We start from the raw sequence: 26,348 nt of genomic DNA on the forward strand, positions 1-26,348 counted from the left end.
AATAGGTAACAAAACAAAATTTATAAATCATGGTGCTTATCGTACATAATATAATAAACTACACTTCAACTTGTCTGTTTTGAATCGTTGGTTCTTTGCGTCCTCTGTCCCGTTTTCCAACTACCTATACTTAGTACCTATACTTTTCTTTTTCAAGCATGTGTAGCGCGATAATGACGTAAAATGAGGTTATGAATAACGTTATCCATCGCCAAGACTTATCACTGAAACAATATTCACTTTTGTTTTGTGCTATTTCACAACTATGCACCGAAACGAATAAGTTCAGAGACAAAATGTAAGTACATACTCGTATGTCAGGTGTATAAAAACTGCTTAAATAATTCGATCATTTCACAATGGCCCTCCACTCGAAACAAATTTACTATTTTGTGCTCTTGATGAGCTCAATTCAACTATCCAAGTTACATAATCCAGATATAGAAGACTTTCTGCAAATGGAGGCAAATATGATATCGAAGACACAGGACTACTTGATGCAAGAGCAAAAGCGTCTAGATGAATTGCAAATGTGAGTAAGTGAAATGCTGGCAATATTTGCAATTGGTAACCCATATTCACTTCACGATATTTAGACATCTACAAGACTGGAAGAAGTGGCGAAGTTACACTATCGATCAAGAATCTGAGTACATCGCGATTCCTCAAAATTTATTCCACTTATTTAAAAGGTTCACTTCGGATCTACGCCAATCTGAGAAGCTCGTGATTAAAAACAGTTCCAACGGTATGTTTTTAGAATTCCCATCCTGCGCGGAAAAACGACTTGGGTTTTGTACTTGAATTCAGATGACAGTTAATTTCCAGATGCCAGCGTTCTGTATGAAATCAAACAACCAACTGAAAAAGATCTTGAAAGAGTCATTTTGTCATTTGTTGATCTCCAATACAAATCTGACTTGAAACCTGAAGACATCGTGAATGGAACGATATTGGATCTCCAATTGGATACATCTGTGTCTCTGCACACGTGTTATTTCATTGGGAAAACATGTTCCAAGTATAACAATCATCAGTGTGCCACTGACTGGTTAGAGACATGCCTGTCGTTATCATCTGATCACGAATTTAATCTCACAATTCACGAACTAATATATCCTTCTTACATTTTCTTAAGTAATCACATATCTACCTTTTCTCACCTATTCACTTATTGATTTCACAATCAAGTAAGGAGGTAATTTTCGAGAGTTTCTACAGATCAAACAAGAAATGCTTTCGATCACATAAACGCCTACGTAGAACACGAAATTTACGATTCCATTGCATTAGACGCATATTCAGAGATAGGTTCCCAATTGGATGAGGTAAGGATTAATTTTCCCATCGCTAATTTCCATATGCTACAATAAATTCCTTTTATATTTTTTTGTCGTGTTCAAGCTCGATGACGAAGATATTTCAACTTTAGAAGCCCAACGAATGTGCCGAGAAAATCCTCCGAATCCGAATCATTCGTCGCTTAAATGCAAATACAATCGTGAGAATTCTGCTTTTCTCAAACTAGCTCCATTGAAAGAAGAAGAAGTCTCTCATTACCCGAAGGTATTACTGTACCACGAGGTACTTTATGATTCTGAAATTGAAACTTTGAAAGCTGAAGCTACGAAAAAGGTGAGCTTGAGAAACTATAGGTACAGTTTCTCTTCTCTTTTATTGCTTACCTACTTATATAATATGTACATCATCCATGCACAATACACATCAGTAATTTACAATAAGTATGCAATTACAGATGCAAGTAGCTTTACTGGTTGGTGCTAAGAGTAATGGCACAGCAACGAGAGGATTTGCTTATCGAATAAGCGAATCAGCATTTCTAAATAATAAATTCTCAAGTTTACCTCAGTTGACTAAAAGAATGGAAGATATTTCTGACTTATCGATAAGCTCCAGTGAAAGGTGGCAAGTAATAAATTATGCACCTGGCGGATTCTACTTGCTGCATAGCGATTATTTATCTGGAGTATGTATCTCAAAGTACATAGATAACCATAGCAGAGAGAATAAATCAAAGAATGAATATCCCGGGGGAAAACGATTAGATCTGATCAATTTTGATCGGATTAGATCTGCTCAGACTTGATCAATATACTAGAGGAGACCTGGTTGGACGTAACCAGACCTGATCAAATCCGCACAATAGCTGGATCCAAAGATTTGTTCAGAACTGGTCAAATCCTCTAGAGGAGACTTGAGTGGCATATCTATAACCATAGCTTATCAAACCTGATCAGATCCAAGCATTTTCCCGTGGGACGACAGAGGCAGAGTGAAATTAGATTAAAGCAACATATAAACTGATGTAAAAATTAAAACAATGAATTCAAGTCATTATACGAGTATGTTTCCCTTTCAGAAAGTCAGCAGCGTTAAAACCAGCGGCAATCGTATGAGTACGATGCTATTCTATGTAAGTTATGCAGTCAAACACTGTATTAGAGACCTAGTAATCATCCTACAAACAAACATCCATTTTATTTTTGCAGCTAAACGAAGTTACTTTGGGAGGAGAAACTGTATTTCCTCGCATAGGTGTATCAGTAAAACCTACGAAAGGACTTGGGTTGGTCTGGCACAATGTTCATCCTGATGGCTCGAAAAATTTTCTGATGAATCATAGCGCATGCCCAGTCATTATAGGTCTGAAATGGGGTACGATAAAATTACCAAAATTTACAAACCGTCGAAATGCATTTCATGAGTTACTAAATCGAATAAACTCCAAAAAACATGATAGGTATTTTTAAAAGAAAAAAATTGTCAATTTGTCGATAGGTTTTACACAATGGATGCGTTCACATAACCAGACATGTCTTCGAAAGATCTATGAATATGATCCAAAAACCAGACGTGGAACTAAATTAAATTCAACATCAAAGCAGAAAAAAGAGAACTCATATTAATGTTTTGAAGAAATCGCGATCAGAAAAACGGCAAGATTTACACAGAAACTGGAAAATGATTTGAACAAAAAATTTTATTGTCATTTGTAGCCTAAATAAAACATTTATTTAAAAAAAGACCTGCATTTTTCGTGGCCAATGAAGCTTTGAGTGAACGGAAAGTCGTGCTCAACTTTTCGCGTATCTTTATATAAACTCTACCTTGAATCATTCAAGGAGAAAATGATTGGATCTGATCAGGTCTGATCTAATCCGACCAAAACTCTGATCTGATTCGATCTAGTTAAGTCTAAATAATTGGATCCGATGAATGATCGGATTTGATCTACCTAGGTACTTATTTAGATCTGGTTAAATCCAATCAAGTCTCCTCCTGTTGGCTTTGATCAGGATTGAACAGATTTAATCCAAAGAGAATTTTGATCTGAACAAGCCAGAATTGGATTCATCGTTTCTCAATTCTATTGAAATTTTTAAAAATTTGTAACAAATTAAAAATGAAATTCAGTGTCTACCTACCTATCTAAATTCGGCCTGATAATCAATCTTTAGGTATTAATTTTTGGTATTTAATTTTTGACTAAGCAATTTGGGCATCCCAAAAAGTATTCGTGAAATATAATTTAGGCTTTTTCGAATAAAATGAAAAAAACAAACCTTGAAATTTACATAATTCTCAAAAAAATTGAGCCTACAGAGGAAAGTTTTTTTTTACCAACATTTTTCTACCTTCACTACTTTACTTTTCACTAAAATAAAATTTAAAAAAATAGTTTCATGAGATAAGAGCAGCATATGTATGTACTTGTAAAATTAAACTTTAAAAAAAATTGAATTTCCTAATTTTTTAAAATTCAAATGTCGAGAAAACATTATAAATTGATATCATTTCCCGGGACTTGAACCATTTAAATTCTCGTGCAATATTTCAAGGTAAATATACTTTTATCAAACGTCGGTAACCTTATTAGAAACTTTCTTAATATTATGTCCATTTCAAGGTAAAGGAACCGCGATTAAACCTACAACGACAACGTTGCCAACGTAATCACAGTCATTCGTGGTAAAAATGATTAACCGGTACTTATATTTGTTCTTTGTTTTCGCGTATTTTTCGAGACTCGAAGCAGATAATATAATATTCACATCTCCTTTGAAAACCAAAGCCTTATTCAACTCAGCCGATCATGTCATCGCAACATTGGAAAAATACATCAGTACTGAAGAAATTCGCCTCGAGACCATGAAAAAGTAGGTACAGGGTGTTCCAGAATAACCTTTCACATTTGTTTTTCTTATTACTCTGAGAGAAAAATGTTTACAAAAATTCTTTTACAACCAAAATGAAGTAGAAACATGCCGTTTTTAGACCGTATATTTGAGTTTCCATTAAAAATTAAGTTTTAGAAATTTTTCCATCGAGATATTTTCCATCATTTTTGACACATTCAACCAAACATTTTTTCGAATTATTGAACACTTCTCTTCCAATCAGTCTCGACTCACGATTAATATTACCTAGAAGATGTTTTAGAGTCCTAGATTCATCCTGATACACTTTTGACTTGAGGTAACTCCATAAAAAAAATCATAGGCGGAAAAATCAGGGGATCGAGGTGGCCTTTAAATTTCTGTGTTCAACAAAATTATTCAATGACCAAAGTGCTCACGCGCTAAACATATTGTGATGGTCTCTGAATGATAGGTAGCTCCAACATGTTGAAACCAAGTAAGTAACTCTATGGGCCACTTGTACAATTCTGAAGTTAACTGCAGTTCATGTGAACTCCGTTCATCTTTGATCCTAGTTCAACTCACCGTTGTGTTGTACCATTCTTCCGTTTGGTGATCTACGTTTAGGTACGCATGACTGCGTGATGGAATACGTGACTAGTGTTTCCGTGAGCTATTTCTGTGGTTTTGATGATTGTATTCGAGTTGCAACTTGAATTCGTAAAGTAAACAGTCGATGGTTGCCGGTTGCAGCATATTTTATTATTTTTAATTGAAACCTTGGCGTTTTATTAATTTTCGTCGTGTTAAAAACTGTGAATTTTTTTGAAAAATGGAGAATATTAAAGGGAAAATGAAAAGAGCTACAAATTTCTCAACTGCAGAGGAGAACACCTTGATTCGAGTACTGAAAAGGTACAAACCGATTATTGAAAATAAAAGTACCGGATCAAATAATAATAAGTAAGTACAGTACAGTTTCATTTTCATCATCATGTTCTCATCTTTTATACATTTGATTTGGGTAGTTAATTATTTGAATCATGTTTTCAAAACAGTTTAAAAAAAGCAACCTGGAAGAAAATTGAGGCTGAATTCAATCAGCTGGCGTTGGGAGAATTTCGCGATGTTTCCACTTTGAAAAACAAGTACGAAAACATTAAAAAACGAGCAAAACAGAAATATGCGGAGGAAAAACGTCACGTAGCTGGAACCGGAGGAGGACCGCCGTTGGCTGTAAAATTCACAGAAACTGAGCACGACATAGCCGAAATGTTAGGTCCCAGAATGACTGGAGAGGATTCACATTTTGATTGTGATAATGGTATGTAATTTAAAATCAACACACCTACCTTGTGATATTCAATTCAATGATGTGATGTTTGCTTAAATGAAGAAAGATGTACATTTTTCATTTCATTTATGTTTTCTAGAACAAACGTCAGCGTTTCATCCTGTAATTTTAGACTCGTATATTCAAGAAACGGAAATTGATTATAACAACAATCATGCTAACGGATATGCTGAGCAAGTAATTGATGACGTTGAGGAAGTAGAAGTACATACTCAGAATACAGATAACGTAGGTTCGTATGCAATTTATCTATAGTTCAACCTACTCCTTCAGCTGCAAGAATTGGTTACCTGTAATATTCTGATTTTCTGTCTACATTATCATTTTTAATCATTTTATCAAATTACAGGCACAGGATCCGATGATGCCGAATTCGAAGCTATTAGGGCTCGGCAATTACTCTTAAGAAATGAACAACTGAGGTCCAAAAATGTAACAGCACCGAATACAGCAAATACATCCGATGATCCCGATTTTGAAGCTATTAGGGCTCGGAAATTAATCATAAGAAGTGAACCACTGAGGTCCAAAAATATAACAGCACCGAATGCAGCAAATACAGTACAGAATTCTCAAAACTCAAGTGCTCTGCCAAAAACATCGAATAAGGATACTGATATCTCTCAATCGGAATGTAAGTACTAATTTTGAATACATATTTTGTTTGATGATTCATTTCAATACTACACTTAAAAAATTCGTTTCCTTTTACAAATTATTACCTTTTAAAATAATGTGAATCGTAATTGTTATTGTTAGATGAAGAATGGAATAGAAAACGTCAAGCAAACAAAAACAAGCAAAAAGAATCAAATGCAGGTACTCAAGAAAACTCATCAAAACGTAAGTAGATAATTATTACAGGAATTGATTCAAAAATTTATGTATGTACTTAGTCATTTGTCACTAATGCTGAGTGTATCCTACTGTGTTGCAGAATCGGAATTCACAAAACGCCGCCGTATATACGAAGACCAGCTCTCTAAATGGGCCGGGGAAAAACGGACGTTGATTGAACTGCAGAAGAAGTCGTTCCAAGAGAAACATTGTTTAGAATTACAACAGAAAAAAGATAAACATGAACGTATACTTTCCAAAGAGGAAGAGGAGATTGAGCTCAGGATCAGGTTGATGCTCGATGAGCATCACCTGAAAATGAAAATACTGCAAAAGCAGCTGGATAAAGAGTCTGTATAATTTTAATGAAATTTTTTGATTTTAGGGAATGTCCGAATGTTCATTGTTTTTTTTTTTAATCGATCTGTTTTTACTGCAGTGGCAGTTGGCAGCGAATGTTAATTATTCTCATTATGAATGGATGTGTTTTTACTGTTCTGGCAGCAAGTGTTAATTATTTTTATTTTTAATCAATGTATTTTTACTGCTGTGGCAGGTGGCAGCGAATGTTAATTATTTTCATCGTGAATGGATGTGTTTTTACTGTTCTGGCAGTAAGTGTTAATTATTTTTATTTTTAATCAATGTGTTTTTACTGCTGTGGAAGGTGGAAGCAATTCTTAATTACTTTTATTATGAATCGATGTGTTTTTACTGCTGTGGCAGCAAGTGTGTTTTTATTTTTAATTGATGTCTCCTTGCTGTGGCAACAAGAGTGTTAATTATTTTTATTTTCAATTGATGTGATTTCACTGCTGCGGCAGCACGATTGTGTTCGTTGTTTCATTTTTAATTATTAATTTGAGTCATTTGAGAAGTATTGGTCTCATTTTTTTTCTAGAAATAAATGCGTTTTTTGTTCATATTTCTCAAGTTGGTCAAGTTTTTCTATTACTAACGTAGATGGGTGAAATTATTTTGAAAAATTAGAACACTCTGAAACAGTTCATTCTATAAGAAGATGGTTTGCAATGCCGGAAAAGAGATTAAAAAACAAATAAAAAAAGAACTTTGATTCAAGTTTTGCAACATGATTTTTCATTTTTCTCTTCCTTTTATCAACATACAACTGAAAATCTTATTATTATTTATTACTAATATTTCATGGGGAAATGCATTGAATAGAACTTGTAGAACTTCGTTTTTTTTATTGAATTCGTATTACATACTCCGTTTCAAAATTATTTCATAAACAATAAAGAATTTTATTTTTAATTATAGTGCATCGAAGTAATTGATTAAGGTATCTCTTTGGATCTGATTTACATTAATTGGTGGCACAGCAAATTCTTCGGCATCAAACTCCGTTAAATCCACCAACCTTTCAATCCCACGCTCCACTGCAGGCATTGCATCACCGAAAAATCTTGCAATGTTATGCAATACAGCAGTAGCTGTAACCACCATTTCAACAGAGGTCACTTCTAAATTGATACCCACCGCTAAAATCGGAAAACGTCGTTTCCATACCCCAAAAGTGCGTTCTATGGGGTTTCTGGTTCGAATTTGTGCGAAATTGAATTTTTTTTCAGCGGCAGTGATGGGATTTCGAAGTGGAGTAATGAGGTAATTCCGAACACCATATCCTCCATCACCCACCAACAAGTCATTTCCGAATTCTCCATCTTCAAATTTATACTTTATAGATGAATTATTAAATATTGTAGAATCATGTGAACTACCAGGCCATCGACAGACAACGTTTAGAAATCGCAGGTTAGAATCGCATACAGCTTGAACGTTATATGAAAAGAAACGTTTTCTGTTGCGAAAAATTTCAGCATCCTGGCCACCAGGAGATAGTATTTTTACGTGAGTGCAGTCGACTGCGCCAATACACCGAGGGAACTGTGCAATATTGAAAAATCCTTGCCGTATTTCACTTAGTTCTTCTTCAGAGGTTGGGTACTCGATAAATTCTGGTCTCAGACGCGCCAAATAGTAGGAGACGAGTCGGATAACGCGGCTGGCAGTAGACTCGTGTACGCCAACAAAATCTGCAGCTACTTTTATCATTGAGCCTGTAGCGTAATATCGTAGCGTTAACAGTACTTTTTCGCGTGCAGTGAGTGCATTATTTCTGAAAAATGCATCATAATTATTATTAAAGTACCCCACTTATGAGAAGTAAGTGAAGGTAGCCGTTTGTGAGCAAGTTTTTCTTTGGGTACGGTGGATGTGCCATTTTTGAGTGCTAGCATGGGCATATCAGTAATCATCAAAGTAAACATCCTGAGCATCGTGAATAGTGAACTAAACACATGCATGTTTCTGTGTAAAAGTATTATAAAGTGCCAAAAGTAATGATCATTTCTCCGCTGCTGTAACCTTTTTTGCATTTTATTGTTCTTAATTTTAATTCTTCAACGCAAATAATCATATCAGGCCATGAATTGTGATTACATTAGAAGGCTGCAAACCCAATTGAAAAGTTGATCGCCAAAGTTATGCGTAGATGCTGCAGCTGTACTGATAATTTCTAGTAAGTATCATTTTTATAATTAGTAATTATTCACTAATCACTTCAAATAAACAGATATTCCGAAAGATTATTTCTATTACACTGTGTCAGGTGAGCAAACTGGAATACGGAAGCCAAAGTTGAGTTTCATCTGTTCTTTGAGAATCAAAATATATTTTAAACGTGCAACATGTCACATTTGATTGATATTGCATAGCAGTATTACTCGTACAAACATCAGAAAGATCTGTCTGAAGAAACTGCAAACTGGAATCATGTGTTTTGCTGTGAAGAGTACAATGCCGGAGCTTTCAGAGCTCAAATAATATGCATAATATTGAACTATTGAAAGTGATCGTACAAATTACTGAAATTGCCCAGCGGAGATGATGAAAAATTTAATAAACATTGGAAGTGATGAAGTGAATTTTGTGTGTCATTTTTTAATGAAAAATAATCGGAACTGCGGTGTTCTGTTGATGGAGTACCTTTTATAATAGGGAGTAGAGGAATCCTGGCACTGCGTAATGGAAATAATTATTATTGCTTGCTGGATGAATGGCGAATCAGGTTTCCGGCATGGCTCAAAGTACACAAAAAAATCCTCATATAAGGTTACATTTGAATGGTATATTTGTTGTATGTAATTTACCTGGTAGTTCGTGAACTGATTTTAGATTTTAGTTTTTCAACTAAATACATAACGGTTGATTTCGAGAGACGAAATCGATCTAAAAATTCTTGTTCATTCCATTCTACAAAATGATCTATTCGATGTCTAAATTTTTTTTTTCGGCGCGGAAACGCAATCTTGTAAACCAACTCTTGAAAATCTTCGTCTGATGTAAGATTTTCATCATCATCTGAGTACATCGACATTAGAGATTTTTTATTTATTACTTAAAACTCAAAAATTAATAATCAATAATCGCCATGCACGTTGATAACAGCGTATGTTTACGAAGTTTATCAGTGTTGGGTTCTGAAGTTCAGTTAACTGTAGTTTAACCGGCCGAAATTGGCGAGTTAAATTTAACTACAGTTCAAGAGTTGAACGAGATTGGTACAACACACTTTTCCTACTGAACTTGGTTCAACTCTTGACTGTAGTTTAACTGTTTGTGGTACAAGTGGCCCTATATTATCGTCTGCCTTTCAGTTCAGGAACAACAAACTTGTTCAACATTTTGCCTTACCCCTCACCGTTACTGTTTCATTAAACACACATGGTCCCACTACACCAACTTTAGCCACGCCCAACCAAACAGTCAACTTGACGGAGTGTAGAGGTTTCTCGAGTAGTAACAACTGATTCTCTGTACACTTGAAGCGCACATTCTGTATATTCACTTCACTGTTTAGATAAAAATGAGCTTTGTTACTGATGAGTAAAGAGTAAAGGGGTCCAGGAGTCTTTATTTTTAAAAAAGACCTTCACAGTAAAAGTATACTGTACAGCCATCTACTTCTCCAGGGCAAAAAATAACTTTTGAAACATAATTCGGCATGCTTTGGCTACCTAGAACCGCCTTTACCATTCCCCTAGCTCCACTTGAACACAGATCAGTGGTTACCAAAATGTGAAAGGTTATTCTGGAACACCCTGTACAATATTTCAAGTCAATAGAACGCACATCACGTACGAGTAATATTTACAAACCTATGATAGGTAACACGAAAAATACACGTATTTATTTTTAAGCACGTTGGACGAATGGATCGAGGAGCACAATAGCTACAAAGATGATATCGAATCTCATTTATCCAATCACATAAGCCAGTTCAATTATATAAGTAAACTCAAAAATCGTTGGGAAAATTGGCTAACAGAAACCAAGAATAATACCGCCTCAGGTACCTACACCTCCATAAAAATATTAAAAACAAAGAGCAAATTTTTTTCAAAACAATTTTTTTTTGAACAATAATTTTTCGACATTGTAGATTATATTTCCCAAATGAAAAACAGCAATACGACTTGGGCCAGCGACGAGGATATGATTGGAATAATGGATTCGATAATCAATCTTCAAAATATATACTACATGACAGCTGATTCATTTGCTCAAGGGATACTCAAAGGGGTATCGACCAACACCTCACTCAACTGTAAGTTACGAGACGTCCATGGATTCAGATTTACGAAAATTATAATACCTAGACGGATGACAATTTTTTTAAATACCTAGATGAAGAATGTCTAATGATGGCTGAAAGATGTTTTGAAACCATTCACTATAAACTGGCTCTGCAATGGTCATTAGTAGCCATGGAAAAATATTCAAAAGAAGGTATCGATAATGCCCAACAATTGTCGAAACTTTTATACTACATTTCGTACACTTCTTATATAGCAGGTGATTATAATTTTATGACGCGATAACGAATATTTTACACGGCGAATTATTTCATTCGTGTTCTCAAATCGCCTTAATTTTTTTCCGACACATATAGGGAACGACGATTTAGCTTTAAAATCAATTACATCATATATGGAGAAAAATCCCAACGACCAGAAAGCGAAAGCATTACAAGATGTCATTCATCTTAGACATCCAGAAAAACTAGAAGAAAGTGTAAGACTGAAAAAAAATTCAAATTAGGAACGCACGTCATTAATTGTACATTCTAATATAAGCACATTTTTTCATGTATTAACCTAAATTCTTGAAAAAAATAGCAATTGAACTTGAAATGAAAATATTATTAAAATACAGACAACTGAAAGTGAAATCACTTAAAAAAGAAACATGCCATGAAAAATTACTCATAAATGTCTAGTTGGGTTAAAATGATATGGTACGACCTCTCCTAACTGATTGGAATTTTTTCATAATTGATTATAGACACTGGACCAGGTCCAGTGTCTATATAATTGATACATACTTTTCCAAGCATTGCCAAGCTTATATTTCTAAAAGCTTGTTTTGCAAACTTTTCCCCATCCCCATCATTTTTATACTTTTAGATGATCAAAAAATGGGAGATTTCACGGCATATTGAAGATTTGTGCAAAAAATTGACCACTCAAGAAGAATTATCGCGTATTAATGATCTAAGATGTTGGTACGAAAAGGAAGAAACCCATTTTTTGGAAATAGCTCCACTGAAAGGAGAATTACTTTCATTTGAACCACCGTTGATTCTATTTCGAGACGTTCTATACGATTCCGAAATCGATTCATTGAAAAAAGAGGCGAAGGATAAAGTAAGTAAAAACTTGAGAGTAATAATTGAACAAAATAATAATAAATTGAACAAAATAATAATAAATTGAACAAAATAATAATGAAAAAACCACATTTTTCCTGAAGAAAAGGAAAAGGGGAGCGTGAGATATGAAAGAGTTTTCAAACCATCAAAAAAAGTGATTTGGGTGTTGAATAAATTACGTCATTTTGAAAGGCACAGATTCTGATTCTGAACCAGTTGGACCCCAAAATCGAATCTGAATTCTCCAGAAGGGCTGTATTTTCAACAACCATGCCGCAATATTCGAAATTTTGAGCCCCAACCCTTCTTTGAAAGTCCAGTTTTCATTTTGAAGGTGAAAAGTTGCAAAATCGAGAAAAATCCCTTTCAAATATCTAGGTTTCTACCCCTAAATTGTATTTTTCAACGTTTTTGGTTCCAATAAATTGTTTTTTCATAAGCTGGAGCTCGTTCTGGTGGGCTTATTTTTTGATTTTATGGTCAATTTTTTTAAAATTCATAATAAGCACTTTCAGAAACATAGTTCCATAACCATTAACTATGCATTTTTTTGGCGCCCTAATCCCCCCCCCCCAATCACAAGTCAACTTAACTTCCTCTCAAATAAACTGGTAATTTTCAAAATTGCCCCAAATACAGATATTAGGTCAAGAAAAAATCCTCCAAAGAAACCCTCGTCACACTTCAAAAGCGAGGAATTTCATGTTGTAGTTTGTCTTCGAAATTGTTAAGACCCCAAGTTTCTCTAAAAAAAAACTTATTCTTTGTACTGTAAAAAGCTCAAGAAAAAAATCAAATTTTTTATTAAAAACAATCGATTTAGAATCGGGCATTCAAACTCCTGCTCCGAAAATCACAAGAACAAAACCTCTCAGGACAATATCAGTTTTTGTATAACAAATTTAATTTTTCGATGCAGTTTCAAGAAATTACGACTAAAGAAAGTTCATCCCACCATCACGATGCAGTCAAAGTTGCATATTTCGAAAATGATGCAAACGATAACATCAGAAGAATATCTCACAGGATTGAAGATATGACTGGTTTTCCAGTCAGTTCAAAAACTGCATACCGGTTACACAAGTATATGCCAGGTGGATTTTATACCGAGGTAAAGATATAAAAAATTATAAAACACTATTCATCCCCCATGCACTTGTTTTATGTGAATTATTTTTTTAGGAAGAGAAATTTGAAAATTCAGACGAACGAATAACTAGCACAATTATATTTCACGTAGGTATTCAATTTATATAGAGGAAACAATGAGTCATTTTATCCACTGCTAATTTTTGATTGACCAAAAATGCACATTTTAATTTTACAGATGAGTAATGTTATTCAAGGAGGCTCGATCACTTTTCCTCGATTGAACATTACGGTAAAGGCTGAAAAGGGGGATGCATTAGTATGGTACGAAAAAGCTCCGAATCATTCAGAGGACCTACCAAGATATTCAAGCTGTTCGGTGTTGGCAGGTTATAAATGGAGTAAGTATTTTTGATTTCAGAATGCAAGACTTTGTTTTTTGTTCCAAAATAATAAGAATTTATGTGTATTTTCAGCATTAACGTCTCAAGTTAGCATTTAAAGATTTAAAATCAGCATCAATAATTGAGATCTCGATTAAGTACTGCAGAACTCAACTATATTATGTAGTACCTACCTAGTTAGCAAATACGTACGAAATCTGGTTTCAACAAAACGTATAATAAAAATTGTATGCATAAAAATGCGAGTGATAATGTTTTAAAATAGATTCTTATTCTGAAACTCTGCGAGTACACAACGAACATTTGTTACATAAATATAATAACGTCAAAATGAAAAAGAACATCACGATGTGTAATTTCGAATGAAAATTCGCAGTCGCGTGGAATTTTTTCACGAAAAATTTTCTCTATATGTACTTTTGTTTTTGAGATATGTATTTTATTTAAAAATAAATAGGCACCATCAAATCAATCAGAAGATCGACATGTAAGTACAAAACACAAGCTAAATTAAATTTTCCATAATTCCATTTAAAGGAAGCTTTCAAATTGCCACGAAATCAACAACTCAATAGGGAAGGTGTTTAATAATAATAATTCATCCAGCAATCATTACAGCAACATCAACTGCAGAAGTGTAAATTGGTTTGTTGACCCAAAAATTGAAGGGGCAAAGCGATGAGATATTTCGGTGTTGATTGATTTTCAAGCTTCTTCAAATGTATTAGAGCGATTGAATGCCATAGCATCACATGACAGGGACACAAACCATTTTTTTTTTCAATTTTAGTTCAATTTAAAAATTGAAGAAGCAGCTATGATTGATCAAGTTTCCAAAGTGTCTCATCGACATTAATTTTAGAATTTGTACCTACATAAGCAAAACAAGAAAATAAATTTATGTCTAGAGCATTTCAGAGTCAGACTCCATAAATTTAATTACAACTTGTTTTGTTCAACATCACAATTGAAAGTAGTAAAACACATCACTATAATTCACTAATTAAAATAACTTCTATAGGTCTTGGATACAACAACTGTTCTGGAGTTTCATCTTGACCATTGCATGGTTGACATGCAAGTCAGAAACTACATTTTCTGGTCACTCCAGAGTAATCGATGTCGATCATTTTTTAGAAGTAGAATCAGCTATGATATCAAAAATAAGAAACTACATTTTCCAAGAACGAAAACGATTGACGATGTTGAAAGTGTAAGAAAAAACATTGATCATCAATTCATTAAAAAATACTCCTCAAATTAAACTACAAACACAAGTAACAATACCATTTGTCACCTGTACAGAAATTTGAACGTTTGGAAAAAGTGGCAGCTATCGTATTTCAACAAAGAAAGCGAATATCTCGCAATACCTCAAAATATATTTCACTTGTTCAAGAAGCTTACAATGAATCTGGATCAATTTGAGAAAACTATGATGAAAAACAGCTTCGGTGGTAGGTTTACCACTCAGACACTTTTTCCTATCAGAAAAAACTCATTTGATAATCCTTTCATCATAATATGATCATTCTCCAGATACCATGATGCCTGATGACATTCAACCTCCTACTGCACAACATCTCAAACAAGTCGTCCAATCGTTAATCAATTTTCAGTATTTTTACAGCTTGGAACCACAGCAAATTATGAATGGAACATTCATGGGTCTTCAATTAAATACGTCGTTACCTTTGGATTCATGTTACTTCATAGGAAAAACGTGTTTCGAATTAAATGAACACGCTGACGCTTCAGACTGGTTAAAAGCGTATTTGTCTTTATCAGCAGATGATGAAGAACATCGTAAAAAAGTCAACAAATTATTATATCCCTCTTACATATTTTTAGGTAGGTACCTACTACCTACATATTCATTGGCAAGCAATCAAGTTAGCACCATTAATGTATGACTCGCTTTGTAAACAATAATTTTCATTTAACAGACTATGTGTATGATGCATTCATTGCTGCATCTAACTACTTGAAAGATGATCCTCACAATATACCTGCCACAGATGCTGTACTTGATTTAAGCTTACAACTAGGAAAGGTAGGATCAACATTCGAAGTTCAGTAACAGTAACAGTAACCAATAGTAATTATTAAAAAATTAACACACAAGTACCATTTTCAGCTCAACTCATACGGCCTTTCCAGCATAGAAACCCATCGTCTCTGTCGAGGAGAGTATGATGCTAAATCTGCTGTAGCTCAACTCAATCTCAAATGCAGATATAAACACGATGGCTCAGCATTTCTGAAAATAGCTCCACTCAAGGAAGAGGAACTATACAACGATCCGAAAATTCTGCTCTATAGAGAAGTCTTATACGATTCGGAAATTGAGAAAATGAAAGCCTGGGCTGCTCAGAACGCAAGTTGAATCTTATCAGTGACTTTTTTATGACCTTATTTATTTTTTACTTGTACATGTTTTTTGTGTGCAGTTGAATGTAGCAACGGTAGTGGCAAGAAGTGGACAAAGCGAAAAGGCGTTCAATTATCGAATAAGCGAAACTGGATTCATGCCTAATCAATCTCCTGAGTTTTCCAATTTGTATAAACGCATAGAAGATATATCAGAGTTTCATCTTCAAGTTGGCGAAATGTGGCAATTTCTCGGTTACATGCCTGGAGGTCATTATGCAATGCATTCTGATTATTTACCCGACGTAAGTGTTTTACTTGGAAATGATGAAGCAATTCACATTGATGCCTTCTAATTACATTTTTCAGAATTTTCATGATCTCTAAATTATGAAATTTTAAATCTATTTTTAAAATTGCAATGGCAATTGCTCAGAAGTTACCCATCAAAATTAAACAAAAGATAGTCTGTTTCCTCCTAAGAGAACATTCAGGTACAATTAAATTACTTCTCTCAGGCCGAGACCAATAGGGCGACGATTTCGTAAAAAAATGAAAACCACGATTGAAGGTCCATGCACAAAATGAAATTAAAACTAAAAATCATCAAAAAAATGATTAATTACTTAATCAGGGTGAGAAAAAGTGCAAATCTCGGCCAATCAGTCACGTTTCATGTATGACTTCTGGCGTTAAAGGAAATAACCAGAAGGGTGATCAACATTTCAGACACCTCATCAATATTTTCATGCACTTTGCCTTATGGTAAGCATTTATTTTTTTCCCTGATTCCATGATTCTAGAAAGACAATACGGTTCAAAGTTATGGAAATCGTGAAATATCCATGTTATTCTACGTAAGTGATTCAATCGTTAGGTATCAATTTAAATCCTATAGGAATTGAATTTTCACAACACGATGATTCCTTATTATCTGATTGCTTTCACTATAGCTCAACGAAGTCAGCTTAGGAGGTGAAACAGTCTTCACCCGTCTTCGTTTGGCCGTAAAACCTATCAGAGGTGCGGCAATCCTTTGGTATAATCTTCAAGCTGATGGATCCTATAACTACAAAACAGATCATTGTGCTTGTCCTGTTATCATAGGAGAGAAATGGGGTAATGACAGTACTGCTCGTTCATCAGCTACAATTTTCTGCTTCGAACCTCGAAATTACAAAAATATTCTCGCAATTTTCGTTTCAGGTTTCACACAATGGATTCGATCAAAAGATCAACAGTGCCTAAGACAAATTTTTGAGAACAATTCGACTAAGAAATTCTCGCAAACGAATAAAATTTTAAAGAACCTAAACTGAGGGTGAAAGTATTCATCGTCAATTCCTAATAGCCTGTTGAAATTTATACAATGAATTAATTCAGTTCACGAATAAATGACTAGAATTCATGTTCTGATTTGAGTAATATTTTATCTTTTTATGCCACTGGGCTCAATAAAGACCCAAGATGATTTGTTGACATGGTCCATGCAGCAACTTGGACCAGATTTTATTTGAAAAAAGAGAGACAGAGGAAAAGTGCAAAAGCACAGAAGACGTGCCGTTTTGATCGAAAGAGCATACAGAAAGAAAATACTGAAATACCACCACCAAAAATTTCAAGTGTTGATGAGTATTTTTCAATTTTTGATGAATTTTTGAAAATCTTTGGGCCAAAATTGAGAAAAAAAATTAATATTACTCGTACACCTACTTGACTTGGACGGCAGAGATTTAACACATATTTTTTCAGAATTTTTCGTACCAGATAGTAATTAGTCAATTTGGACAGAAAAAATCTTGTAAAATGAAATATGTACATCCAATTACACTATCAACCCAAATTTTTCAATTTTTTCCATGTTAAAAATATAAAAAAAGTGAATTGCACGATTTTGAGAACCATAGAACCCCCTTTCCAGCCTTCCAGATCACCTCTCGATTGAGATATCGAATAGGTAGGTATAGGTAGGCACTACAGAACTCTTGTAGGTAAGCAAAATTATACATAATAAACTGAATGTATAAAAATGTAGTTATGTTCTAAAATAGAATCTTACTCTAAAATCTGTGTACGTACACATTATGACATTACACACAATGCTATAGAATCAAACACGTATGAATCCGCAATAACATTTGTTACATAAATTATCACGTCAAAATGGAAAAGTACAAATACAACTCTACGATGTGTATTTCTGAACAAAAATTCGTAGTCGCGTTGAATTTTTCCACAAAAATTTTTTCTATAAGTACTTAAGTACATACATTTTTTTCATTTTTTATTTTTTGTTTTTTGACATATTATTCAGTCGGAAATAAGTAAGATCAAGTCAATTAGAAGATCGATATGTAAGTACCAAATTATGTACATCTAAATTCAATATTTCAATTCACACACAGTCACACATGTAATAAATACCTACTACCTACAACCGTTTAAACGATGGAAGTGTAAATTGGTTGGTTGACCCTAGAAATTGAAGGCGCAATTGATGAATGAAACATTCAATGTTAATCAATTTTAGAGATTGCACGTCAGCATAACACTTCAAATATTTCTGATGAATACGATAGCAACGCATGACAAAACATCAAGAGGGGAACAAACAAAAAACTTTTTTATAAATAGTGCAAAATCAAAGCTAAAGAAGCTATGATTGATTCAAGTTTTCAAAGCGCCTTCAATTTTGGATAACGCAAAACATAAAAAATAAACTTAAAAAAAAATATTTGAAGTTAAATAAATTTAAATTACATGGTTTTTGTTTCAAGTTCGAAATCGAAGTAGAAAATCACTTCACTACCACTTAAACCACTTTCTAATTTATGTATTCAAGGTTTTGGTTACAACAACTGCTCTGGAGGATTATATTGACCATTGTATGGTTTACGTGCAAGTCAGAAACTACATTCTCTAGTCGTTCCAGAGTAATCGACGTCGATCACTTCTTAGAAATAGAATCAGCTATGATATCAAAAGTAAAAAACTACATTTACCATGAACGAGAACGATTGACGAAATTGAAAGAGTGAGCAAATACCTACCGTGTTGGTTAATTTCATCAAGAAATATTTCCCAAATGGAATCACAAAAATTAGTAAAAAAAAAACTACTTACCTTTAAAACCGGTACAGATATTTGAAACTTTGGGGAAAATGGCAGCTGTCGTATTCCAACAAAGAAAGCAAATATCTCACGACACCTCAAAATACATTTCACTTGTTCAAGAAGCTCACAGTAAATCTGGGTCAATTGGAGGAAACTATGATGAAAAACAGCTTCAGTGGTAGGTCTACCATTCAGACATTTTTTCCTATCAGAAAAAAACTCATTTTGATTACTCTTTCATCACAATGTGATCATTCTCCAGATACCATGATGCCCGATGACATTCAACCTCCTACAGCACAACATCTCAATCAAGTTGTCCTTTCGTTGATCAATTTTCAATATTTTTACAACTTGGAACCACACGAAATTATGAATGGGACATTCATGGGTCTTCAATTAAACACGTCTTTACCTTTGGATTCATGTTATTTCATAGGAAAAACGTGTTTCGAATTGAATGAACACGCTGGTACTTCAGACTGGTTAAACGCGTATCTGTCTTCATCACCAGATGATGAAGAAAATCGTAAAAAGGTCAACGAATTATTATACCCCTCGTACATATTTCTAAGTAAGTACCTACATATTCATTAGCAATCAGTCAAGTAAGCACTATATTAATGTATGTACGACTCAGTTTGTAATTTTATCATTTCACAGACTACGGATATGATGCATTCATTGCTGCTTCCAACTACTTGAAAGATGATCCTCATGATATACCTGCCACAGATGCAGTACTTGATTTAGGCTTGCAACTAGGAGAGGTAGGATCAACAATTCAACAATCAACATTCGAAGTTCAGTTATCAAATTGTAATTATTGAAAAACGAACACGCATGGACCATTTTCAGCTAGACTTACGCGGATTTCCTAGCATAGAAACTATAGAAACCCATCGCCTCTGTCGAGGTGAGTACGATACTAAATCTGCTGCAGCTCAACTCAATCTCAAATGCAGATATAAACACGATGGCTCAGCGTTTTTGAAAATAGCTCCACTCAAAGAAGAGGAACTATACAACGATCCGAAAATTCTGCTCTATAGAGAAGTCTTATACGATTCGGAAATTGAGAAAATGAAAGCCTGGGCTGCTCAGAACGCAAGTAGAATCTTCTCAGTGATTTTTATTTTTGTGGCGGTATTTTTTATTTGTACATTTTTGTGGGCAGCTGAATGTAGCAACGGTAGTGTTAAGAAAAGGAAAAAGTGAAAAAGCATTTAATCATCGAATAAGCGAAACTGGATTCATGCCTAAACAATCTACTGAGTTTACCGAGTTGTATAAACGTATAGAAGATATATCGGAGTTTTCTCTCCAAGCTGCCGAAAGGTGGCAATTTCTCGCTTACATGCCAGGAGGTCATTGCGCAATGCATTCTGATTATTTACCCAGCGTGAGTATTTTACTCTGAAATGATTAAACTGTTGAGTTGAATTTATTGAAACCTCATATGTATAAGCCCTGTGGCACATTGAGGTAGCGGAGGCGGTTACATCAAACATGTTCTCAATTAAAATTAATTTAATAAACTTCCCCTCTCATTGTGGACTGGGGTACCAAAAAAAAAAGGGCAAACAGAGCAAAGCGTACGTAAATTTTCTTTTACACACTCGATTATTTTTTCTGATTTTAGAAGGACAATGGAAATCGTGAAATATCCATGTTATTCTATGTAAGTGATTCAATCATTAATACCCATCTATTGAAATTTTAGGAATTAAATTTTCACAACAGGGTAATATTATCTGATTGCTTTCACCAGCTCAATGAAGTCAGCTTGGGAGGCGAAACAGTCTTCACCCGCATTCGTTTGTCTGTAAAACCTATCAAAGGTGCGGCAATCCTTTGGTATAATCTTCAAGCTGATGGATCCTATAACTACAAAACAGATCATTGTGCTTGTCCTGTTATCATAGGAGAGAAATGGGGTAACACAGTACCTACTGCTCGTTTATCAACTACAATTTTCTGTTTTGAATCTCGAAATTACAAAAATATTCTCGCAATTTTCGTTTCAGGTTTCACGCAATGGATTCGATCAAAAGATCAACAGTGCCTAAGACAAATTTTTGAGAACAATTCAACCAAGAGATTCTTGCAAACGAATAAAATTTTAAAGAAACTGAACAGAGAGTGAAACTATTCATCATCAATTTCTAAAGCCTGTTGAAATTTGTACAATGAATTAATTACAATGTTCTTTTATGAGTATTTCATCTTTTTATGCCACTGGGCTCAAAAAAGACTCAAGATGATTTGTTGACATGGTCCACCCAGCAGCTTGGACCAAATTTCATTTGAAAAAAGAGAGACAGCGGGAGAGTGCAAAAGCACAATTTTGGCAACGTACATCGTACAAGCTACAGGACAAGTATCTCTCAAAACAGATCAAGTGAATTTCACTCAATGCAACTCAAAACTTAATCTGAACTCGAAAAAGAAATAATGATCCGACTCAACTTTAAAATGAAACCTTCATCCCATTGGTTATTTTCACGTCACATATTAAGGTAGTCGTAGAAAAAAATCACACGCATAAAAAATTTGAGTAACTTTCAAAAAAACAGTTTCCAATGATATTCAGTGATTACCATCCTTGAATCGAAACACACGTGTGAATTGGCAACAGCATTCGTTGCATAAATTATCATGTCAAAATAAAGAGTCAACCTCAATAAACAAAGCTGGTAAAAAGTGTTATAGAACGAATATTCACCATTGAGTTGAATTTTTATAAAATTTTTTCCGCGACACGTTATCAGTAAATTTTCAATTCGAAAATTTTTCTTTTCAAATGCATGAATATTAGATACTAAAGTCTAAAAGTGTAGAAAAGTTGGAAACTCGATATGTAAGTACCTACATACATGCTAAATGTTCATTCAGATATTTTTTTGGACGTCTTGAAATCAATTTTCACAATCCAAAAAAAAACCACATATCTATTAATGATTTGAGTTGACCATTTCCATTTTATTACTTCTTTATTCGTTTCAATCACGATTTAGGTCTTGGTTACAACAATTATTCTGGTGTGTTACCTTGACTATCATTTGGTTCATCTGCAAGTCGGAAACTTCCCTACCTAATGTCATCAACGTCGATCATTTTTTAGAAATAGAATCGGCGATGATATCGAAAGTAAAAAACTATCTTTCACAAGAACGCGAACGTTTGAAATTGTTGAAAGTGTAAGCTCGGATATTAATTTTTATAATTCGTCAAAAAATTTTCCCAGAACTAAATCGCAAACGTAACTCTTCATCACTTGTTCAGATATTTGAAAGTATGGAAAAAATGGCGAAAAATATACACCAATGAAGGAAGCGACTACCTCGCAGTACCTCAAAATATATTCCACTTATTTAAAAGGCTTACCATGGATTTGGGTCAGTTTGAAGACACCATGAAGAAAAACAGCTTCAACGGTACCTACTCTTGAGATCCTAATTCATTTCAGTAAAAAAAGCTCTCCATCAATTTGATCACCACAATATTGCATTTTTGTTTGCAGATACCATGATGCCCGATGACATCAAACCTCCAACCGATGGGCATCTCAAAAAAGTAGTTCTATCGTTAATTGATCTCCAATACTTATACGACTTGAAACCTAACGAAATTATGAACGGCACATTGATGGGTGATCAGTTCAATACCTCGTTATCTTTGGATTCGTGCTACTTCATAGGAAAAACATGTCTGGAATTCAATGAACATTCAGGCGCTGTAGACTGGTTAAACACGTGCCATCTTTTATCAGCCAATGACGATGAACGTCGTAAACAAGTCTACAATTTGTTGTATCCCTCGTACATATTCTTGAGTAGGTATCTAAGACTTAGAGTTAGTTGTAGTTAAGAAGTATCTTGTCTTGCTCTGTTTAATAATCATTTTTTCCCCGCAGAAAATAAAGATAAAGCATACAGTTACGCCTCCAACTACTTAAACGAGGAACCTTACGATATACCTGCTCGAGACGCAATATTGGACATAGGTTTCCAATTGGAAAAGGTAAATCATACAGCGAAACTCAAAAGCTCAATTACCTACTACCTACGTAATTTATTCAACATAATTAATGCTCATTTTTTTGTAGCTCAACAATTACGACAAAGGTCATATGGAAACTTATCGTCTCTGTCGAGGAGAATTCAAGGCTGAATCAGAAGCAACTCAATCCACACTCAAATGCAGATACAAACACGATGGCTCAGCGTTCCTGAAAATAGCTCCACTCAAAGAAGAAGAACTACACGACGACCCAAAAATTCTGCTTTATAGAGAAGTCTTATACGATTCAGAAATTGAGCGAATGAAAGCTTGGGCTGCCACAAATGCAAGTAGAATAATGTAATTTGAAGTTTTCCCCACGTGATAGGAGATTTTACAATGGGAAGTATGTCTGTGTATACAGTTGAAAGTAGCAACGGTGGTAGGAAGAGATGGAAAAGGAGGCCACAAAGCATTCAATTATCGTGTCAGCGAGACTGCATTTATGGATAATCAATCCCCAGAGTTTTCCAGCTTATCTAGACGTATTGAAGATATGTCCGAGCTGTCCATTAGCACTGGTGAAATGTGGCAATTTCTCGGTTACACGCCGGGTGGTCATTATACAATGCATTCTGATTATTTACCCAATGTAAGTATTTTATTGGAAAATTAATCAGATCAGATAATGCAATCGAGCAGAATTTTTCTGAAAAAATATTAAATAAGTAGGGCAGTTGTGGGAGAGATCACTCGATTCGAGGAACATTTAATTAACATGATTCCAAAAAAAAAATATAATGAATCAATCTTTCATGTAACTGGTCAGATTATTCTTGAACCTTCGCTTTCAAGCGAGAAAAAAATGATTTATTCAAACACACACGTTAATCAAAAATATGGTATTGAATGGATGCAGTGAACAACATAGCCCAAACAGCTGACCATTCGAATAATTTCGTCGAAAATATGAGTGAATTAAAAATTGTTGTGTCTCAACTATGAGATCATTTTTTTTTTGAATTTTGAGTGTTTGGCTATATTTGGGGGAAAGGGGAGAGGGAGAGGTGCTTGAGGTCTTAGAAAGATCTCATCAAACAAGGCTGAATTTGTTTTTTGAAATTTTACCAGAACTCAGAAAATGGACTAGAGAATAAAATCAAAAAAGCTTATCGAAATGTTTGGTTCAGATTTCACAATTGGTATTTTTGAAAGCTTAAAAATGAAAATTAGTGCACTAATTTTTCTTGTAGTAATCGTGAAAATTTCCTTACGAGCTAATTGACATTCGATTAAAAAAAAACAACAATTTTCACCATTTCTATATGTAAATAGTTTGCCCTTCTGACGAAGTGTCCAAATTTTAATTAGGTACCTACTCTCAATAATTTTCGATTTTTTTTTTTCAAAGGACAACTCATTTTATTAGAGGTGCTGAAAATGATAACTTCTGAAAATCCATAATTTCAGTGAATTTTAGCCGGATATATCTAAATCAAATGTAATGTTTTAAATCTGATATAAATTGTATGAAATAACTTTTACTAGGTACAGGTGTCGAGAAAAAAAAGTCGAAGGATTTTTAAGCAATTCAGTGGGAACCTTCATTTTGAGTTGAGACGCCACTGGAGGGAAGATACTTAAGGGTCTGCAAAGAGAAAGCCTGATCTAGTTCTAAACGACAAAAACCTTCACGTTGACCCGAACCTGTACTTCCGTCAAAATCCAAGACCACTTTTAAGGTTCTACTGAGCGTTTAAGAATTTGCAGATGGCTTAATTTTTGAGAAAACTCATGTTCTAATCCTGGAATAGTTTCTTTTGGAATATTTCGCATTATAATTATGCACAAATTTCGAAAAATATTAGTTCTAAAAATAAAAGGGGGGAATATTTTGGAATTCAGAGATGCTAATTTTTTGGTAATTATTGCTACCTAATTTCAAAAAAAAAAAAAAAAAAAACACAAGACCATCAACTAATCAGATTTTTTTGATTTTTTTTAAAAATTGGCAATAAAAACGAAAAAATTAGCACCAGTGAGTTTTAAACTATTCCCCCAATAGAATTCATGAAAAAATATTTCAAAATACCAATCCACCCAAAAATGAGTCATTTTCAAATTTGTAACCGCTTAGTACAAATAGAACCTTAAACTTGTCTTAGATTTTATTGGAAATTCAAATTCTTTTTTTTTTTTGAAACTGAACCATTTTTCCCAAAACAGATTGAGTATAAGGACCATACATAGAGCGAAAAATCACGATAAAAAAATACCCTCGTCTCCGTTGAATTTGGTCAAAATCCTCCAACTTTTAAAATCTAGAGAGAAAATTAGGCTATGGATACCTACTCGAGATACCCAATTTACATTTTGCAGAAATGGAAGGATTTTCAAAGTTATAAGTTCCTCGAAGCAGGAAAATCAAATTTCTCGCTGCCCAAATTCATTTCTAAGAACTTGAAAAAAAAATCGAAATTATAGGTCGAATTAAAACCGTGATCTGAAACATGGTCAATGGCCATGTTACAATATTTTGATCTAGGATCATAATTTTTCCCATTAAATTCCAGAATGCTCCAGACGTCAAAACCTATGGAAACCGCGTGGCATCGATGTTATTCTACGTAAGCGAATTCAATGCTACCTATTTCAGCATTTTCTCATAAATACCTAACAAAAAATATCACCGCATTAAATATTTTTTTTTTACTATGTGGTGTCTTTCATCAGTTCAACGAAGTGATCTTCGGAGGTGAAACAGTCTTTACTAATATTCGCGTATCGGTTAAACCAGTCAAAGGATCTGCCATAATTTGGTACAATATTCACCCTGATGGGTCCCAAAACAACAAATTAGATCATTCCGCTTGTCCTGTGGTTATAGGAGAGAAATGGGGTAAGACGGTTTTGTATTCTTTTAACTGGTAACTTGAAATAATTCAATCTCAAATTTCTATCAATTTTTGGTTCAGGATTTACACAATGGTTCCGATCAAATGATCAAATAAGCCTCAGACGGATCTTTGAGAAAAATTCACCAAAAACAGCAGCGCTATATCAGAAAAGAAAATGAACATGGCGTAAAAATCATAACAATCCTTATACTCTCACAGAAGATGGAAATATCATATTTTTTCTGTACTATAGCCTAATCATAAGTTCCTACTCGAGTATAAAATAAAACAATTGTATAATACTTCGTAACCTCTTGTGTTCTGTCAAATATTTTAATGTCGTACCGTTTCAACCCAAATACTCGTTTATAAAAATCATGGCGAGCT

At 34.2% G+C, this 26,348-nt stretch overlaps 6 protein-coding genes and 1 long non-coding RNA gene across 8 annotated transcripts in view; 5 read left to right on the forward strand and 2 right to left on the reverse strand.

Moving 5' to 3' along the window:
- Positions 1 to 26,348, reverse strand: part of LOC135832981 (uncharacterized) — a 46,559-nt gene that overhangs the window by 18,592 nt on the left and 1,619 nt on the right. The gene's annotated exons all lie outside the window — the stretch shown is intronic.
- On the forward strand, positions 90 to 3,038 carry LOC135832955 (prolyl 4-hydroxylase subunit alpha-2-like). Its single transcript, XM_065346517.1, has 9 exons — positions 90 to 532; positions 597 to 748; positions 829 to 1,137; positions 1,222 to 1,328; positions 1,405 to 1,635; positions 1,757 to 1,987; positions 2,381 to 2,434; positions 2,511 to 2,676; positions 2,800 to 3,038. Exons 1-9 carry the CDS (start codon positions 360 to 362, stop codon positions 2,925 to 2,927), a joined length of 1,551 nt encoding a protein of 516 aa, XP_065202589.1. The 5' UTR covers positions 90 to 359; the 3' UTR covers positions 2,928 to 3,038.
- On the forward strand, positions 3,916 to 13,840 carry LOC135832959 (prolyl 4-hydroxylase subunit alpha-2-like). 2 transcript variants are annotated; one of them, XM_065346520.1, is made up of 10 exons: positions 3,916 to 4,178; positions 10,575 to 10,726; positions 10,817 to 10,981; positions 11,062 to 11,229; positions 11,327 to 11,448; positions 11,841 to 12,080; positions 13,005 to 13,196; positions 13,268 to 13,321; positions 13,413 to 13,575; positions 13,651 to 13,840. In XM_065346520.1, the coding sequence occupies exons 1-10, from the start codon at positions 3,997 to 3,999 to the stop codon at positions 13,674 to 13,676; spliced, it is 1,464 nt and encodes a 487-aa protein (XP_065202592.1). In that variant the 5' UTR covers positions 3,916 to 3,996; the 3' UTR covers positions 13,677 to 13,840. The 2 variants fall into 2 exon arrangements, with proteins under 2 accessions (XP_065202592.1, XP_065202593.1); XM_065346521.1 differs by lacking the exon at positions 11,841 to 12,080 and having other exon boundaries at positions 13,651 to 13,839.
- On the forward strand, positions 4,991 to 7,276 carry LOC135832960 (myb/SANT-like DNA-binding domain-containing protein 3). Its single transcript, XM_065346522.1, has 7 exons — positions 4,991 to 5,123; positions 5,219 to 5,484; positions 5,594 to 5,746; positions 5,864 to 6,148; positions 6,274 to 6,357; positions 6,452 to 6,701; positions 6,791 to 7,276. Exons 1-7 carry the CDS (start codon positions 4,993 to 4,995, stop codon positions 6,879 to 6,881), a joined length of 1,260 nt encoding a protein of 419 aa, XP_065202594.1. The 5' UTR covers positions 4,991 to 4,992; the 3' UTR covers positions 6,882 to 7,276.
- LOC135832961 (putative nuclease HARBI1) lies at positions 6,941 to 9,876 on the reverse strand. The gene is made up of 2 exons (XM_065346524.1): positions 9,525 to 9,876; positions 6,941 to 8,491 (listed from the first exon to the last, which is right to left on the reverse strand). The coding sequence occupies exons 1-2, from the start codon at positions 9,749 to 9,751 to the stop codon at positions 7,627 to 7,629; spliced, it is 1,092 nt and encodes a 363-aa protein (XP_065202596.1). The 5' UTR covers positions 9,752 to 9,876; the 3' UTR covers positions 6,941 to 7,626.
- LOC135842904 (prolyl 4-hydroxylase subunit alpha-2-like) lies at positions 14,987 to 17,267 on the forward strand. Its single transcript, XM_065360589.1, has 8 exons — positions 14,987 to 15,035; positions 15,118 to 15,429; positions 15,525 to 15,631; positions 15,716 to 15,955; positions 16,029 to 16,253; positions 16,752 to 16,805; positions 16,902 to 17,067; positions 17,155 to 17,267. Exons 1-8 carry the CDS (start codon positions 14,987 to 14,989, stop codon positions 17,265 to 17,267), a joined length of 1,266 nt encoding a protein of 421 aa, XP_065216661.1.
- Positions 21,815 to 26,231, forward strand: LOC135832969 (prolyl 4-hydroxylase subunit alpha-2-like). The gene is made up of 10 exons (XM_065346539.1): positions 21,815 to 21,922; positions 22,080 to 22,262; positions 22,348 to 22,499; positions 22,586 to 22,897; positions 22,979 to 23,085; positions 23,171 to 23,410; positions 23,489 to 23,716; positions 25,638 to 25,691; positions 25,798 to 25,963; positions 26,040 to 26,231. Coding segments are annotated over exons 1-10 (1,545 nt in total). The 5' UTR covers positions 21,815 to 21,920; the 3' UTR covers positions 26,141 to 26,231.

This window comes from Planococcus citri, chromosome 1 (genome assembly GCF_950023065.1).
Source record: "Planococcus citri chromosome 1, ihPlaCitr1.1, whole genome shotgun sequence".
NCBI lineage: Eukaryota > Metazoa > Arthropoda > Insecta > Hemiptera > Pseudococcidae > Planococcus > Planococcus citri.

Bases quoted from the DNA above. Each gene is read 5' to 3' on its own strand.
- LOC135832969 (XM_065346539.1), top strand. The intron at 22,263-22,347 runs GTAAGCTCGGAT...TCACTTGTTCAG, and splicing joins CGTTTGAAATTGTTGAAAGT to ATATTTGAAAGTATGGAAAA. The intron at 22,500-22,585 runs GTACCTACTCTT...TTTTGTTTGCAG, and splicing joins GAAGAAAAACAGCTTCAACG to ATACCATGATGCCCGATGAC.
- LOC135842904 (XM_065360589.1), top strand. From the start codon at position 14,987: ATGAATCTGGATCAATTTGAGAAAACTATGATGAAAAACAGCTTCGGT. The intron at 16,254-16,751 runs GTAAGTGTTTTA...CCATGATTCTAG, and splicing joins ATTCTGATTATTTACCCGAC to AAAGACAATACGGTTCAAAG. The intron at 17,068-17,154 runs GTAATGACAGTA...TTTTCGTTTCAG, and splicing joins TATCATAGGAGAGAAATGGG to GTTTCACACAATGGATTCGA.
- LOC135832959 (XM_065346520.1), top strand. From the start codon at position 3,997: ATGATTAACCGGTACTTATATTTGTTCTTTGTTTTCGCGTATTTTTCG. The intron at 13,197-13,267 runs GTAAAGATATAA...TTATTTTTTTAG, and splicing joins CAGGTGGATTTTATACCGAG to GAAGAGAAATTTGAAAATTC. The intron at 13,322-13,412 runs GTAGGTATTCAA...TTAATTTTACAG, and splicing joins CTAGCACAATTATATTTCAC to ATGAGTAATGTTATTCAAGG.
- LOC135832960 (XM_065346522.1), top strand. From the start codon at position 4,993: ATGGAGAATATTAAAGGGAAAATGAAAAGAGCTACAAATTTCTCAACT. The intron at 6,358-6,451 runs GTAAGTAGATAA...ACTGTGTTGCAG, and splicing joins TCAAGAAAACTCATCAAAAC to AATCGGAATTCACAAAACGC. The intron at 6,702-6,790 runs GTCTGTATAATT...TTTTTACTGCAG, and splicing joins CAAAAGCAGCTGGATAAAGA to TGGCAGTTGGCAGCGAATGT.
- LOC135832961 (XM_065346524.1), bottom strand. From the start codon at position 9,751: ATGTCGATGTACTCAGATGATGATGAAAATCTTACATCAGACGAAGAT. The intron at 8,492-9,524 runs GTAAATTACATA...TGCATTTTTCAG, and splicing joins ATCAGTTCACGAACTACCAG to AAATAATGCACTCACTGCAC.
- LOC135832955 (XM_065346517.1), top strand. From the start codon at position 360: ATGGCCCTCCACTCGAAACAAATTTACTATTTTGTGCTCTTGATGAGC. The intron at 1,329-1,404 runs GTAAGGATTAAT...GTCGTGTTCAAG, and splicing joins TAGGTTCCCAATTGGATGAG to CTCGATGACGAAGATATTTC. The intron at 1,636-1,756 runs GTGAGCTTGAGA...ATGCAATTACAG, and splicing joins AAGCTGAAGCTACGAAAAAG to ATGCAAGTAGCTTTACTGGT.